General features: G+C 43.3%; 1 protein-coding gene across 1 annotated transcript in view; it reads left to right on the top strand.

Moving 5' to 3' along the window:
* grik4 (glutamate receptor, ionotropic, kainate 4) overlaps nt 1-17,727 on the top strand; it is a 135,134-nt gene that overhangs the window by 22,236 nt on the left and 95,171 nt on the right. The window contains exons 4-5 of the mRNA XM_072238318.1: nt 5,394-5,491; nt 8,084-8,249. Of these exons, the coding sequence (XP_072094419.1) occupies nt 5,394-5,491; nt 8,084-8,249 (264 nt within the window). The remainder of the gene's footprint in view (nt 1-5,393; nt 5,492-8,083; nt 8,250-17,727) is intronic.

Raw genomic sequence — 17,727 nt, 5'->3', positions numbered from 1 at the left:
CACAGGACAATTTACAATGACCAATTAACCTACCGACCAGTACATCTTTGGACTGTGGGAGGAAACCAGAGCACCTGGAGGAAACACATGCTGTCACAGGGCGAATGTAAAAATTCCTTAAAGGCAGCAGTGGGAATTGGAATGTAGATGTTTCGGAATGCTTTTTTTAAAAACCCTCAGCAGTAAACCCAATAAAATCTCATCATAATCTCATTAACTGCCTGCAAATGCATCACTCCTCAGAAAAATAGCAAAATTAAACTTTAATACATCTTGACCCCATCATGTGGCTTGGCCATTAACACTAGCTGAGGCAAACACTAGGGAAATTTGAACAGCCCCCACAATTGAATGGCATGTTTGGTATACCTGTTCTACATAGAGACTTGGTGCTGTGTAGAATAGGTATTGGGCTGGCTGGTGGTGTAGTGGCATCAGCACTGGACTTTGAGATGGACGGTCCTGAGTTCAAATCCAGCCAGGACCCAACCTGGGCAGCAGCAGTATTTGTACAGAAGAAAAGCCTGGCAATCTACTTCCGTACCTTGCCATAAAAACATGGTGGACAATATCAAGAGTAGGTATAACATACACGTCATTCAATTATTCAATTAAATGACGTGTATGTTACCTGTTAGCTGTTCTACATAGCACCAAGTGTGATGGTAACCCAGGTCTTATTATAGGTTGGCTGTTCTATTTCTATTGGAAGTGATGTCTGTAGAGCCAAATGCCACAATAAACAATCCTATTCCTCACCTCGTGATGGAGGAGAGATCTTTGTTGAAGCAGCTGAAGATAACATAATACAGAGAATAACATCTCCTGCACTGATGTTGCGGGCTATGATGATTGTCACCAGCAACCACTGCAAGCTTGCTCTTTTCCCTTTCCCTAACACCTGTCTAGCTCAGAATTATTGTTGCTGTGATGTGCATTCACTAGGGATACAGTAACAAGATGTTTTAATTGATAGACCAGCAATACAGTGATTTGAGGAATATAATATAGAATACAAAAGCAGGATGCAATGTTGAGGCTTTATAAAGCACTAGTGAGGCCTCACTTGGAGCATTGTGAGCAGTTTTGGGCCTCTTATCTTAGAAAGGATGTGCTGAAACTGGAGAGGATTCAAAAAAGGTTCACGGAAATGATTCCAGGTTTGAATGGCTTGTCATATTAAGAGCGTTTGATGGCTCTGGGCCTGTATTCACTGGAATTCAGAAGAATGAGGGGTGACCACATTGAAATCTATCAAATGGAGAAAGGTTTTGACAGAGTGGATGTGGAGAGGATGTTTCCTATGGTGTGAGAATCTATGACCAGAGGACACAGCCTCAGAATAGAGGGGCACTCCCTTTTAGAATGGAGATGATGAGGAATTTCCTTTTCCAGAGAGTGGTGAATCTATGGAATTTGTTTCCACAGGCAGCTGTGGAGGCCAGGTTGTTATGTATATTTAAGGCAGAAATTGATAGATTCTTGATTGGTCAGGGCATGAAGGGATACGAGGAGAAGGAAGGAGATTGGGGCTGAGAGGAAAATTGGATCAGCCATGATGAAATGGCAGAGCAGACTCAATGGGCCAAATGGCCTAATTCTGCTCCTAGATCTTATGATCTTATGGTCTTATAATTGAGTAATCAGGAATTTAAAAACTAATTTCAGCCTGGTGGCCATGAAGCTGACAGTCTTGCAATGAAAAGTTACCCAGTGCACTAGTACGCTTCAGGCAAGGTAGTCGTTCCGTCCTGACTTGTCGATGCATCTAGGCCCACAGCAATAGCCCTGAATGTTAGTCATAGAATCGTACAGCATAGAAACAGGCCTTTCGGCCAACTCATCTACACTGACCAATGACACCCTTTCATACTAATCCCATCTCTCAGCACATGGTCCATAGCCTCTTTGCCTAGGCAATTCAAACCCTCATTTCATCATTTTTAAAATGTTATCAGCTTCCACCACTGTCTTAGGCATTGTATTCCAGGTACTTGCCCCTCTCTGGGTGAAGAAGGTCCCCTTCATATCCCCTCTAAATCTCTTCCCCCTTTTTCCTACATCTATGCCTTCTAGTTTTATTTACCTCAGATATGAGGAAATGCTTCCTACAGTGTACCCTATCTTACTTACTGCCTGTTACACCTTCTGGTGCATAGGGCAGCAACAAAGGTCCTCCATCTCATTGACGGCTTCCTTCATCATGCCAGTAGCTTCCTCTCGGTTTTCTCTACTGTAAGCCATGCAAGTCAGGAATACCATCACATTGAGATGTAGAAGGATTCTTCATTGCTGTTTCTGTAACAGTTTTGTTTGACCAGTCAGGGTTGTTAGCCCTGAGCTGAACCCCCAAACCTGGTGGACCTCTCTTAGTCTGGCCTCTACCCATTGACCCGTTTGGCATGGGTGACCCCACCACGACGAGGTTGTGGTCCTCTTGGAGGGTCTACCCTATCTATACCCTCATTATTTTATGCATCTCAATCGTGTCCCTTCTTAACCACCTCCGCTCCGGGGAAAACGAACCCAGCTTCAAAAATCTCTCCTCATAATTGAACTACGGCATTACGAGATAATTTATGGTGAATCTCCTCCGCACCCTCCCCAGTGCCACCATGTACTTCCTAGAGCATAGTGACCAGGACCGCACACGATATACCCCCAATAACACAAGAGATTCCGCAGACACTGAAGATCTTGAGCAACACACAGAAAGTGCTGGAGGAACTCAGCAAGTCAGTCAGCATCTATGGAGGGGAATAAAGAGATGACGTTTCTTAACCACTTCAGCTACCTGTGTTGCCACCTTCAAGAATCAATGGATTTGTACCCTAAGGTCCCTTTGTTCCTCAGGACTCCCTGTGATCCTATCATTCATGGTGTATGTTCTAGTCTCGTTAGTGCTCCCAGAATGTATTAACTCACATTTGTCTGAATTACGCTCCATCTGTTATTTCTCAGCTCATTTCACCAACTCATTAATCTCTCTCTGTAGCTAGAGTTCATGCTATCAACAACTATAACAGTCTTTGTGTCATCTGCAAACTTACTGATTATGCCTCCTACATCCACATCCGAGTTATTCGTGTATATTACATGCAAACATCAAGCATCCCACCACCCATCATTGTGGGCCGCTACTGGTCACAGGCACCTAATTCCAAAAGCAATCCTCTGCCAACACCTTAATTAACACTGCAGTACCTCTTCTCCCTTTACTCCCTAGGCTTTCTCGCCTGAGAATTCTCTTTGCTGTGTTTTTGATTTGCCAGTCCTGCCCAACCTTCAACCGTGTTTCTGTGATGGCAACAATATTGCAGACCTTCATGTTAATTAAAGCCTTGAGTTCACCTAGTTTACTGGTGATACTTGAGGCCCTCTGCTGGTTGGGTCAACCATGGATGTTGCATTCCAGCTGTCTGCATGATACACCAACCAGGGCAGTACGATATGGAGGGCAAGCTGTTATCCCTACAGCAGGCTCCCCCTCTCCACACAGCTGATGAACCCAAAGGAATGGCAGAGATCGATACAGTTTGGTACCAGTGGCATTGCAGGAGTTGTCAGTCAGCGTTGAAACCAACGTAAGTCTGCCTTTGGGACTCCAGCTTTGGATTTTTCTCTCAGGGTTTACTCCCGAATCCTTCCTCATGAGTGGGTATAGCCACAAGGCAACGTAGGTTTGAGATCAGAGTTTTCCTGCTCCTAGATAAGCTGACAAGCCTCACCTGCCCAAAGCAACTTGTTTTAAGATGCCAGTAGCCCGCCTTTGCCCCTTCTCCTGTCAGTCGAAATGGTTCTGCCAGGCTTAGCCGCTAAGCCACACGTGAAGGCCAGGAGCTGGACTTGGTTGTCAGAGGCTCTTTGAGGTGCATGCCATGGGGAGCATTTAATAGGGAGTGGGAGATTATCCCCATTACCACCCCCAGCTATAACAACCTTAAGGAACCACTGGTAATATTCCTTGCATTAAAATAGATACGATTAAGGTTTGAATTCCCTTCCTACACACTTAGTTTATTGGCTTTGCTTACTGAACTTATTGTTTCTCCTCTAGATAAGTGTACCTCTCCATCTGAACAACTGCACCATGCCCCTTTCCCCTGCCAACTCGGTTTAAATCTTCTGACCTCTCCTTCTATTCCTATACCCACTACCAAAGGATATATGCCAGAGGTTACAACCTTTGAGCTCCTGCTCTTTAAATGGTTCTCTAGCTCCCTAAGCTCATGTTACAGGACTTCATCTTGTCCCCAGCCTAGGCCATTGGAATCTGCATCTACCACAACTCCTCAACTCCCTTCTCAGAATGTCCTGCAGATGTTGTGAAACATCCCTGGCCAGGGTGTCAACATACCAACCTGGAGTCCCTTTTGCAGACATAGACATCGACAATATAGGATACTGCAAGTCCAGTTCACTGGTTCATCTGTGAGACCGGCGGTGGGGGAGCTGCGTGGCCTCAGTTATTGTGCGGGCAGGCCCTCATGCCGTGGGGTTGCCTGTTGTAGCCGCCCAGTGCAGAAGATTCCGGAGGTAGCGTGGGAGAGAACTGGAGTCCACGCTGGGTTGGAGGCTGGCCCCTCCCTTTAGTGCTGCTCTCCAGTGTTCACGAGCTGGATTGGGTTCGTCTGTGGTTGCTCTGGTGCGTGATCAACTGCTATGTATTTGCTCTTGCAGAAACCTGACACTCAGGGACCTGGGCTATATATTTTTCTGTGACTGCATGCTTTTCTGCTATCGTAACCATATGTGCTATAGTATTATGCACTGTTGGGCACCTTGGCCCCAGAGGAACACTGTTTTGTCTGGCTGTATTCACATGTATGGTTGAATGAAAATTAAACTCGCATTTGAATTTGAAACACCTATATGCCTCCCTTACAATATAATCCCCTACTGGTATCTCTATTCCCCACCACCCCCACCCCCTTCTGTTCAGCAATGCACTGAGCTTTGACATGGTCTTGCTATTAGAAATGGACAATGGATGGCCCAGCAAGAAACACCAGCGTCCTTTAAGGAGATATTTAAAACCAAGAGAAGTCGTGAAATGACTCTCCCATGTCTGCTTCCAGCACTTCCCGCTGGAAGGAGTTTGGATGTGAAATGGAAATCGCAATGAGAGATCAAGCATTTCAGAAAGTACAAGAAGAAACTTTAGAGTTTTTAAAAAATTGGAAACATAATATCACACTTTATTATATTGTGACTGTATCTTTATTTAACAATGTTGCAATCTATCATTCTGTTTGGATAATGTATTTATGAAAGGTTGAGAGTACTGGATTGCGCAGTGATTATCTGCTGCTATCCCTGGAAAGGTCAGCGCTAGGCCAGTGGCGTGATAGTTAGTGTGACTGAATGTTAATTGTAATCTCTCTTTTCTGCAGCTTGTCAGATTCTGCCAAAGGGGGTGGTTGCAATCTTGGGTCCTTCCTCGAGTCCAGCATCTGCCTCTATTATCAGCCATATCTGTGGTGAGAAGGAGGTAATATTGATATTTATAATAAATGTGATGTCAGTACTGTTCCTTGTTGAAGAACCTGTTCAGCCCCTTGAGTTACTTCAGCATTTATTGAGATCATAACTGACCTATACGAGGGGTGATTGATGAATTCGTGGCCTAAGGTAGAAGGAGTCAATTTTAGAAAACCTAGCACATTTACTTTTCAACATAGTCCCCTCCTACATTTACACACTTAGTCCAGCGGTCATGGAGCATACGGATCTTGGAGCTCCAGAAGGTGTCCACAGCAGAGGTGATTGATAAGTTCGTGGTCTAAGGTAGAAGGAGATGAGTTATTAACTTCAAACTTTCTGCATAATCACTCAAAGAGTTGTCCTGCATGTGAGTGTAATGAGAGCTGTATAACTCATCTCCTTCTACCTTAGGCCACGAACTTATCAATCACCCCTTGTACCTCAACTCCACTTGTTTGCTTGTGTTCCATGTACCTTAATGCCTTTACTCAAAAAGATCCATCTGTCTTAGCGTCAAATCATACACATACTGTATACATTGCAGGGTGCCTAAAATTCTGTGCTTGAAGGGTCATTTTCAGGTCAGAACAGCTTACCGCTGAGACTTTCTGCACCTTACCTGCTTAAACAGAGAGAGCCAGGCAGCCAGTTTCAGCAAGCAGCGTACAAGATGGTTGCTTGACTTTCACTTGTACAGCATTCATCTGTACATGAGGCCCATGATTGGTATAGCCTTACAACATGCAGCAGCTCTTCAGTGGAGATTTGGGAGACTATAGAGCTATAGAGTGATACTGCACAGAAGCAGGTCCTCTGGTCCACTGAGTCCATACTGATCAGCACTAATGATATATGCACTAATATATTTACACTAATCACCTGCTAATGCATTTTATCCAATCCATGGCCTCCCCTACTGTCGCGATGAGGCCGCACTCAGGTTGGAAGAATAATACCTTATATCCCATCTGGGTAGCCTCCAGTCTGATGGCATTACCATCGATTTCTAGAATTTCCAGAAATGACCCCCTCTCCTTCACCATTCCCTACCCCTTTTCCCTCTCTCACCTTATCTCCTTGCCTGCCCATCACCTCCCTCTGGTGCTCCTCCCTCCTTTCTTTCTTCTAATGCCTTTGTCCTCTCCTATCAGACTCTCTCTTCTCCAGCCCTGTATCTCTTTCACCAATCAACCCCCCAGCTCTTTACTTCATCCCTCATCCTTCTGGTTTCACCCATCACCTTGTGTTTCTCTCTCCCCCCCCCCCCCCCCGCCATCTTTTAAATCTACTCATCCTTGTTTCTCCAGTCCTGATAAAAAGGTCTCGGCCTGACACATCGACTGTACTCTTTTCCATGGATATAATTGCCTGGTCTGCTAAGTTCCTCCAGCATTTTGTGTGTGTTGCTCGGATTTCCAGCATCTGCAGCTTTTCTCTTGTTTGCATCTTATTCTCCCCACATTCCCATCAACCCCTCCCCCACAATTCTCTAACTCACCTCTACCCTTCGGGCAAGTGGCCAAGTGACCTATTAATGTGCATGTCTTTAGATGTGGAAGATCACAGGGAGAATGTGCAAACTCCACACGGAGAGCACCAGAGATGAGGATCGAACCTGGGTCTCTGGCTGTGCCATTGTGCTGGTTATTCAGCATTAATTGAAAGCCCTGATCTTGCATGGGCTGTTGCTGGAAGTCCTATCTCTCCCCACCCCCAGCTAAATCTCTTTAGCATTTCTCCTTTGAAGGTCATCACATATCACTATCAATGCCCTCAGGTCCCAACCCCAATTATCTGTCCATAAACCCATCTAAAGTCTCAAGGGTCTCCCTAACCATCTCCAACACCTCCACTCCCTGGGTCTTAATTCTCATTCCAACCTCTCTCCTCAGATTGCTTGTGGTGTCTACGTTTTCACTCTCTGTGTCTCACAGACAAACCCAATGAACATTTTCTAGTTCTCACCATTTAATGTGCATTTTTTCTTAATAATTTTAACATTTCATTTTGTACTCCATCTGCCATCTCCTTACCCATTCAGATACCCTTTGTAGTTTCTGTGTATCCTCACATCTCTCTTGCCCACTGAGCTTTGCAGCACCTCTTCTTCTTGAAGCCACAATATCTCACCCACTCAGGTTACTGTTAAAAGGTAGACCTGGTCACAGCAACATCATAGAATGTAGACTTCAAAAATACTGCCTCATTAGTGGGCTGAACCCAATACATTTAAGTCAGAGCTGACGCAAGAGGGATCCAGATCTGAGTGGGTGAGTAATCAGCTCACTCAAATCTGCCCTTCCTTCACCAGGCAGCTGGGATTTTAAAAAATATATATATTCTGTTTTTAAAAATATCAAAATTGAACCTGTAGAAAGATGCTTGATCAGAATGTGTAATTTTAAAGCAGATTTCAAAGGGGACTGTTAGTTCAAACCTAAACTGGCTTTTCACTATGAGCATTTTAGTTGGGCACATTTAGTGTAATCAAGATCAGTTCAAGGGATAGGGAAATGGACCAAACAAAACTCTATAGTTGAACTGCAGGTTGCTTATCTGGCAAGCACATCCCCTTGACCAGCTGTCCCTTTCGATGCAGGTCCCTCACGTGAAGGTAGCAGCTGAAGAGATTCCTAAACTGCAGTATTTGCGGTTCACTGCATTAAACCTCCATCCAAGTAACACAGACATCAGCCTCGCTATCGCCAGTATCTTGAACTTCTTCAACAGGACCATGGCATGTCTGATCTGTGCCAAAGCTGAATGTGAGTTTGTCAAAAGCAATTGACGTGTGCGGAAGTGTCAGGGTGAAACATCACCTCTTTACAATGACTTCTTTCATTTAACGTTTGAAGGAAAATCTGCTGCATTTTAGTTTACTTTCTGAGATTGTCAGAAATCAAGACTGATCACAAGTTCTGTAAGGGGATAATGCGGGGAAACCCTCTGGTGTGCAGTGTGTCAGTGGCTGATGGGCAGTTCATGAGTGTGACAAAGGTATGACTAGGAAAGAAAAAAAATCAATTCACCCATTACTTTAAAGAGAAGATTGTTAAGAGGTTATAGAGTCCTAGAGTGAAACAACATGGATACTGGTCCTTTGGCCCAACCAGCTAATTCCAATTTCCTGCATTCAGCCCAAATCTCACTAAGCCTGACCCCTCCATGTACCTATCCAGGTGACACTTCAATTATACTATTGTATCAGAATCAGGTTTAATATCACTGGCATACGTATATACAGTACTGTGCAAAATATCTTTGGCACATATATATAGTTGGGGGCCTTAAGAATTTTGCACAGTACTGTAGTAACTTTATGTATAGCACTGTACTGCTGCCGCAAGAGCAAAAACAAATTTCATGACATATGTGAGTGATGATAAACCTGATTCTGATATGGGTCTCTACTGTGGACTGAGAGTGGGGAGGGGGCAGGGAGAGGAGAATCATGGTTGGGAAAAGGGGGGAGGGAATGGGAACCACCAGAGAGACATTCTGTAGTGATCAATTGTTTGGAATCAAATGACCTTGCCTGGTGTCTCAGGGCTGGGTGTGTGTCTGCACCTGCGCCTCCCCCCCACCCCGGCACTCCTCCTCTACCACCTGTCCCACACCCCCTCCTGCAGTGCTGCACCCTCACCATTCCCAACATCCTTTCCTTCTGTCATACTTACAAGCTCGCTCTACGCTCCATGTTGACAAATACAGCACTGTGCAAAAGGTCTTAGGCACCCTAGCTATATACAGTGGCATGCAAAAGCTTGGGCACCCCTGGTCAAAATTTCTGTTACTGTGAAGATGAACTGATCTCCAAAAGTCATAAAGTTAAAGATGAAACATTCTTTTCAACATTTTCAGTAACATTAATGTATTATTTTTGTTGTGTACAATTTTAGAAGGATAAAAAGGAAAGAAGCACCATGCAAAAGTTTGGGCACCTCAAGAGATTTGAGCTCTCAGATAACTTTTACCAAGGTCTCAGACCTTAATTAGCTTGTTAGGGTTATGGCTTGTTCACAGTCATCGTTAGGAAAGGCCAGGTGATGCAAATTTCAAAGCTTTATAAATACCCTGACTCCTCAAACCTTGTCCCAACAATCAGCAGCTATGGGCTCCTCTAAGCAGCTGCCTAGCACTCTGAAAATTAAAATAAACAATGCCCACAAAGCAGGAGAAGGCTATAAGAAGATAGCAAAGCATTTTCAGGTAGCCATTTCCTCAGTTCGTAATGTAATTAAGAAATGGCAGTTAACAGGAATGGTGGAGGTCAAGTTGAGGTCTGGAAGACCAAGAAAACTTTCCGAGAGAACTGCTCATAGGATTGCTAGAAAGGCAAATCAAAACCCCCATTTGACTGCAAAAGACCTTCAGGGAGATTTAGCAGACTCTGGAGTAGTGGTGCACTGTTCTACTGTGCAGCAACACCTGCACAAATATGACCTCCATGGAAGAGTCATCAGAAGAAAACCTTTCCTGCATCCTCACCACAAAATTCAACATCAGAAGTTTGCAAAGGAACATCTAAACAAGCCTGATGCATTTTGGAAACAAGTCCTGTGGACTGATGAAGTTAAAATAGAACATTTTGGCCGCAATGTTTGCAGAAAAAAAGGGTGCAGAATTTCATGAAACGAACATCTCTCCAACTGTTAAGCACAGGGGTGGATCGATCATGCTTTGGGCTTGTGTTGCAGCCATTGGCATGGGGAACGTTTCACTGGTAGAGGGAAGAATGAATTCAATTAAATACCAGCAACTTCTGGAAGCAAACATCACACCGTCTGTAAAAAAAGCTGAAGATGAAAAAAGAATGGCTTCTACAACAGGATAATGATCATAAACACACCTCAAAATCCACAATGGACTACCTCAAGAGGCGCAAGCTGAAGGTTTTGCCATGGCCCTCACAGTCCCCCGACCTAAACATCATAGAAAATCTGTGGATAGACCTCAAAAGAGCAGTGCATGCAAGACGGCCCAAGAATCTCACAGAACTAGAAGCCTTTTCCAAGGAAGAATGGGCGAAAATTCCCTAAACAAGAATTGAAAGACTCTTAGCTGGCTACAAAAACCATTTACAAGCTGTGATACTTGCCAAAGGAGGTGTTACTAAGTACTGCCATGCAGGGTGCCCAAACTTTTGCTTCAGGCCCTTTTCCTTTTTTGTTATTTTGAAACTGTAAAAGATGGAAATAAAAAGGTAATCTTGCTTAAAATATTAAAGAAATGTGTCGTCTTTAACTTTATGCCTTTTGGAAATCAGTTCATCTTTTACTCACTTAGCTATTCACAGTAACAGAAACTTTGACCAGGGGTGCCCAAACTTTTGTATGCCACTGTATATATGCCCAGGAATTTTTCACAGTACTGTATATACATAACTAAATTAAAAATAATAGTGAGGTAGTGTACATGGATTCATTGCGCATTCAGAAATCTACCTGTCTCAACCACTTCCTCTGGTAGCTCATAACATATGCCGAACACCTCTGCGTGAAAAAGTTGCTCCTCAGATCCTTTTTACATCTCTCTCCTCTCATCCTAAACCTATGTCCCCTAGTTTTGGACTCCCCTGCCCTGAGGAAAGTTCCTCTCATAGTGAGGGGAACCATCTCATCGCACTGTACTGTATTGGTAAACAGTCACTAACTGAATAAATTTACCCTCCCACATTCTAGCATACCAGCTCTATTACAAAGAATAGAGTTTGCTCAAACATTTCTGTTCTGCTGATTCTTTCTGCTCCCTTTACAGTTTGCTGTGTGTCTTTATTGAAAGTGACTTTTGTTTAAAATTAATTTCAGACATTATGATTGAATGTAATCTACATCAACACCAAAAATAAAACCTGCCCTGAGGGTTGGCGAATTTAACCGTTGGGTGTTTAATTAGAGTTAGAAGCTTCTTGGCCCATTGAGCACTGTTGAGTGTTGAATAGTTCTGCCACGCATGTTGGTTTTAAGGGCCTTGTTGTTTTATTTACAGTGCGTGATCATTGACCTCTAATTTAATACTCATGTTACTAGCAAAATGGTTTAGGATATTCCGTCAAATAATCTGCCAAGTGTGTCAACCAGCCAATTACCTGGCTATTGAGGGAAAATTCAAATCTCTATTGTTCACAGAAGGGAAGGAAGCACTTCATGCCATTAAAGATGGTGTGGGAGGGGAGTGCCGCCCTAGCAACTGGTGGTGGTGGGTTTGTCTGAGACCCCCTTAATAACCATTTAGGGGATTGGAGGAGAAATTACTTGGCATCTGCCAATGGAAAGTTTGCCTGAGCTGCAGCAATAACAGATGATGGAATCACCTGAGCCATCTATTATATCAATAATGGATGTTGTGCCACCCTTGGGATTTTGACCTATGTAACCCTGTTGATAGCGTAGCATACCAACCAAACATTGAAAGGTCTAGACAGAGTGAATATAGAGAGAATGTTTTCTATAGCGGGGGTGATTTGGGACCAGAGAGCACAGCCTCAGAATACAGGGATATCCCTTTAGAACAGAGATTAAGAGGAGTTCCTTTAGCCAGAGGGTAGTGAATCTGTGGAATACATCAACACAGACGGCCAAGTCATCGGGGTATATTTAAAGCGGAAATTTATAGGTCCTCGATTAGTAAGGGTGTCAAAGGTCACAAGGAGAAGGAAGGAAAATGAGGTTGAGAGGGAAAATAAATCAGCCATGATAGAATAGAGGAGCAGACTCGATGGGCTGAATGGCCTAATTCTGTTCCTATTTCTTATGGTCTTTGTTATCTGTACTGGCTGGTTGTTAGGGCCGTGGTAACTGATCTGTCCCAGAGACTGAGTTGGGATAAAGTAATGGTGAGACTCTGCCATGCATCTTGTAACTGGGATTAATAATACAGGCTTGCGGCTGAGCATCATGCAGACCATTCCTGCTTTCTTTATTGCCATACCTGAGACGTTGGGCACATTCAGGCTGTATAAAATGTGGAAAGAGAATATAGAAACATCTAACAACAATGTGGCACCACATCCTTCTCCACGCTAATTAGAAGAAACACATTGATTAACCTGGTCTTTACATCAGTTTGTTAACAGCTCTCTCGAGTATGAGGATGGATTCTACGAGTGGATAACACAAGTTGATTCCAGGGAGTGAGGGAGCTAGTTGTTACTCTGGCTGGGATTGTTCATTTTCTCCTTTTGATCTTGGCATTATACATTTTTGATTCACTGACAGTGGATGGTGATTTGAACATTCTGAAAATTGAAACGTTTTGTGTGGTTCTTTGTGATCATGGATCCTTTCATCAAATTTACTTCAAATGGCTGCAAGTCATGTGGAATTGCTTTGGTCAGTATGTGGCTACTGCGCTCTCGAGCTTTGTATCCCCTGGTGTAACAGTTTAGATCAGAATTGTCTGTATCCCATTTCGTGCTGCTGCTTTGGATTTCCCACGCTCATGTTGGCATTCATTCCTCTTTTTTGTGGGCTATATTAAAAAGAAGAGTACACATTAGTTGTGGAAAGGTAAATGTAGTTTGCTGTCTTCCTATCACTGGATGTGTTGTTGCTTTGCCATTTCATAGAAAGCAATAGAGATTTTGCTTCCCTGATTTTCCTTTCGCCTGATCAATTGAGATGATTTTCCTCGGCATCCATGGAAAACTCTCCACCATGGGTTCACGTTCAGCATGGTGGGACTTTCCTCAGCGTCCATGAAAAACTATCTGCCTCACCAAGGTCTCATGGTCAGCAGGGTGGGATTTTCCCTAGTGTCCATGAAAAGCTCAGCACTTCACCACGGTTTCACGTTCACCAAGGTGGGATTTTCCTCAGCATCCACAAAAAGCTCTCTGCTTCACCCTGGTCTCATGGTCAGCAGGATGGGATTTTCCTCCGAATCCATGAAAAGCTCTCTGCTTCACCATGGTGTCACAGCGGGGGGCGGGGGGGGGGATTTTCCTCAGTGTCCGTGAAAAGCTCGCCACTGTGGTCTCATGGTCAGCACAATAGGATTTTCCTTGATGTCCATGAAAAGCTCTCTGCTTCACCAAGGCCTTGTGGTCGGCAGGGTGGGATTTCCTCAGTGTCCAAGATAAGTTCTCTGCCTCACCACGGTCTCATGGTCAGCAGGGTGGGATTTTTCTCAGTATCCACGAAAAACTTTCTGCTTCAGTACTGTCTCATAGTCAGCACAGTGGGACTTTCCTCAGTCTATGAAAAGCTCTCTATTTCACTACCGTCTTATCGCCAGCAGGGTGATTTTCCTCAGTGTCCATGAAAAGGTCTCTGCCTCACCACGGCCTCATGGCCAGCACAGTGGGATTTTCCTCAATGTCCATGAAAAGCTCTCTGCTTCACCATGATCTCATAGTCAATAGGGTGGGATTTTACAGGCTGTGAAGTATAGTTCATTGCTGTTGAAGCAGTTAGTTACTGTTTGCAGAACGCCAAGCAACACAGAGACAGGATGAAGTGTTGGGATGGCGGATTTTGTGTCAGCATCAGAATCAGAAATATTGACGCATGTTGTGATATTTGTTGTTTTGCAGCAGCAGTACAGGGCAATATGTTAAAAAATACTATAAGTTACAATAAGAAATATTTTTTTAAATAGTGCAAATAGAGCAAGAAATGTAGTGGTGTTCATGGGTTTGTGGTCCATTCAGAAATCTGATGGAGGAAGGGAAGAAGCTGTTCCTAAAATATTGAGTGTGTGTCTTCAGGCTCCTGTACCTCCTCCTTAATGACAATGAGAAGAGGACATGTCCTGGATAGTGAGGTCCTTAATGATGGGCGTTGCTATTTTGAGGCATTGCTTATTGAAGATGTCCTTGATGGTGATGAGACTGGTGCCCATAATGGAGCTCACTGAGTTTACAACCCTGTGCAGCTTTTTCTGATCCTGTGCGTTGGAGCCTCCATATCAGATTGTGATGCAATCAGTCAGAATGCATCTGTAGAAATTTGCTTGTCTTTGGTGACACACCAAATCTCCTTGATGTAGAACTGACCATTTTTATAATGGTTTATCTCCTGTAGTCTCTGGTTACTGTAAGCAAATGTTCACTAGAACATAGGCCTACAAAGTCAATGCCAATATTAACCTGAAACTCTTTGGATAGCTCCAACACTTACATTGTTTCCTTTCGATTTCACAGTGTCATCCTTCATTTTGTGTTCAGCTAAACAATATATTCCTGTGCCCGACATATTTTCTGGTAATGCTTTTATGTATTTCATTCATGACCAGTGACAAAGCAATTACCTTCAATCACAAGATCTGAGAGAAATGTAATCTTGATATTACCTGATATTTGGCGCAAATCTTGCAATGTATGTATGTAGTCAGGAGAGGGTGTTGTGTCCATGACATATTTGCATTTTTTATGGCTGAATTGTCCTTTGTAATGAAACCCCTTGCTCCTTTGCAATGTAATGCCATACTCTTTTGCAACTTTGATTTTGCTCAGTGTCACTGCTTTGGACATTTCATATTCATAACCAATATGGAGTTTTAAACCTTTCCTTCATGACTAGTAGGGTCACTTGTAGGCATTATGTACGAGTTCCCTACAATGTGAAGACCTGATACAATCTCAGAAGAGTATGAAAACATTTCCAGAGCTATGAAAGGGATCGTACTATAAGACCTTTCCATGCCTTTCCACTACCAAGTAAAGTAGGATGATTTGTTGTAATGTGAACCAAGTCACTGGAGAGACACAAGCCAATGGATACAGAATGTTTTATTCAACAAAACGAGACACTCTTGCAGGAAGGTGCCTGTTTGACCCAATATTACATGACATTTTATATGCTAAAGTTCAAAGGTAGCAGTAGGAACAATTCTATAGTTACAATGTAATTACAATGCTTCCTTTGAATTTCACACCTCCTTCCTCGCATCCACACTCCAGACACCCAAAATGAATGCTAATCAGCATTGTCTGGTTTTCAATGAACTGATGTCCACAGCTCCAGGAAATGATTGTCCAGGGCTACATTTTAAATTTAATCTACAATTCAGGCCTAAAGATTGGTTGCTGAAGATAATATTTGCTGTGTACCCTAACTCCAGAATACACCCAAACAACTGAAGATTGTTAAAGGTTTGCTCACTCAGCTTACCGGCAGATGCATCTTTCTCAATCGGTACTTTGATTTGCTCATTGCAAATGCACACTTCTACCTGTAGATGAATAATCCAATGAGTGTGTATTTACAATCACCAGATTTATCGTTGCCCTGTGCACTACCTACCTGCTTTGATGCGACAGATTCACTGGGTTGCTATCAGCTCGATCATTTTGCATACACAAGCTCCTCCCAAAGTGAAGAGGAATTTGTGCAGCTGTCTCTGTAACAGAGTCAGCATACAGAATAGCTGAGTTTTCCACATGTGTTTCTTCTTAGTTGGTGGTTCTACCTTGTGGGAGCAGGAAAGGGAAAGTGGCCAGAGTAAAAAGGTGGAGGGTGGGGAAAGAGGCTAGCTGGAAGGTGATAGGTGAAGCCAGGTGGGTGGGAAAGGTCAAGGGCTGGAGAGGAAGGAATCTGATAGGAGAAGAGTTGACCAGAGGAGAAACAGAAGAAGAAGGAGCACTAAGGGGAGGTGATAGGCAGGTAAGAGGCCAGAGTGGGGAATGGAAAAAGAGGGAAAGGGAGGGGAAAAGAAAAGGGAAAAAATCACTGGAAGGAGAAATTAAACATGTTATGGTTGCTTTATAGCAACTGCCCCATTCTCTCAAAGTGACAATGCTGTTGCTCAGTCCAGGAGCTTGGAGAACATAGAACATAGAAATTTACAGCACATTACAGGCCCTTCGGCCCACAATGTTGTGCCGACCATGTAACCTACTCTAGAGACTGCCCAGAATTACCCTACTGCATAGCCCTCTTTATTTTTAAGCTCCATGTACCTATCTAAGAGGCTCTTAAGAGACCCTGTTGTATCCGCTTCCACCACCGGCAGTGCATTCCACGCACCCACCACTCTCTGTGTGAAAAACTTACCTCTGACATCCCCCTTGTACCTACCTCCAAGCACCTTAAAACTATGCCCCCTCGTGTTAGCTATTTTAGCCCTGGGAAAAAGCCAATGGCTATCCACACAATCATGCCCCTCATCATCTTATCTTGATATTTTTTCCCAAGTGCTTTCTCTCAAAGTTGCTTTGATGTGCATCCTCTGTGATCTGTGTTTTAAGTCACAACCCAAGATTTTAAAAATCAGATCAGTAACTCATCTCAGACACTTGCATTGTTGATAATTTGTTTCTTCTGCTTCATGCTTTATAGGAGAGAACCAATTATTGGATGCATTTAAGGCAGAGATAGATAGGTTCTTGATTAGCCAGGGAATCAAAGGGTACGGGGAGAAGGCAGGGGAGTGGGGATGACCGGAAGAATTGGATCAGCCCATGATTGAATGGCAGAGCAGACTCGATGGGCCAAATGGTCTACTTCTGCTCCTAAATCTTATGGTCTTGTGGTCATAATTATCTCATATACCATCTTCTTCTGTGGAGTAAAATATTTGGGGAATTCCTTATTTATTGCTCCAAGTAGTCAGAACTTGTCGATGACAATGACTAATAAACATCATCAAATTGGATAGGTTGTTTTTAATTTGTCTGTTGTTGCCCCTTCAAACAAGTCAAGCACTTTCCCAGGACAGAGGATGGCTCAGAATGCGTCATGAGGTTTTGTGTAATTGTTGCTCCTTTAATTCCATGCTCAGTTAGTGCACAGCGCGTTACTGTTGATTTAAATGGATATTTTCAACAGTGGTTGAAATGGACAGATTAGGTTCAATTAGATTAAGTAAGTCAATTTGTCTCCTCACGATTACAGGCTTAAAAAGCAGTTTAACTCAGTTACAGAGACAGCTGCAAGAATTCCTAGCTAATAGATTGAAAACTGATGTTCATTTTGTGTGGAACTTGCACATCCAAAATATTTAAGCTGTGTTCCCAGGTTTTGCATTTTCATTGCCAGTGAAAACTGCAACTCTTAGGCCATTTTATCTGTGTTGATGGTGTAGACCCGGTGCTGAGTATAAATAATAAAGAATGTTCTTCAGTGCCACACCAAAGTTACTAGGCATGCTCAGAACTATACACTCTTCTAAACTGGCCAGAAGTTTTCTGAAGCAAAATTCTGTAAACCAAAAAAGGCTAAACAAACTACATGATGGGTATTCTACTTTATTGCAACCCTATGAGTGGAGTGTGTAATACTTATCATTAAAGTATAAATCAAG

The sequence above is a fragment of the Mobula birostris genome, chromosome 20 (genome assembly GCF_030028105.1).
Source record: "Mobula birostris isolate sMobBir1 chromosome 20, sMobBir1.hap1, whole genome shotgun sequence".
NCBI lineage: Eukaryota > Metazoa > Chordata > Chondrichthyes > Myliobatiformes > Myliobatidae > Mobula > Mobula birostris.
The sequence above is the reverse complement of the archived record's forward strand: the minus strand, read 5'-3'. Positions and strand labels throughout refer to the sequence as shown.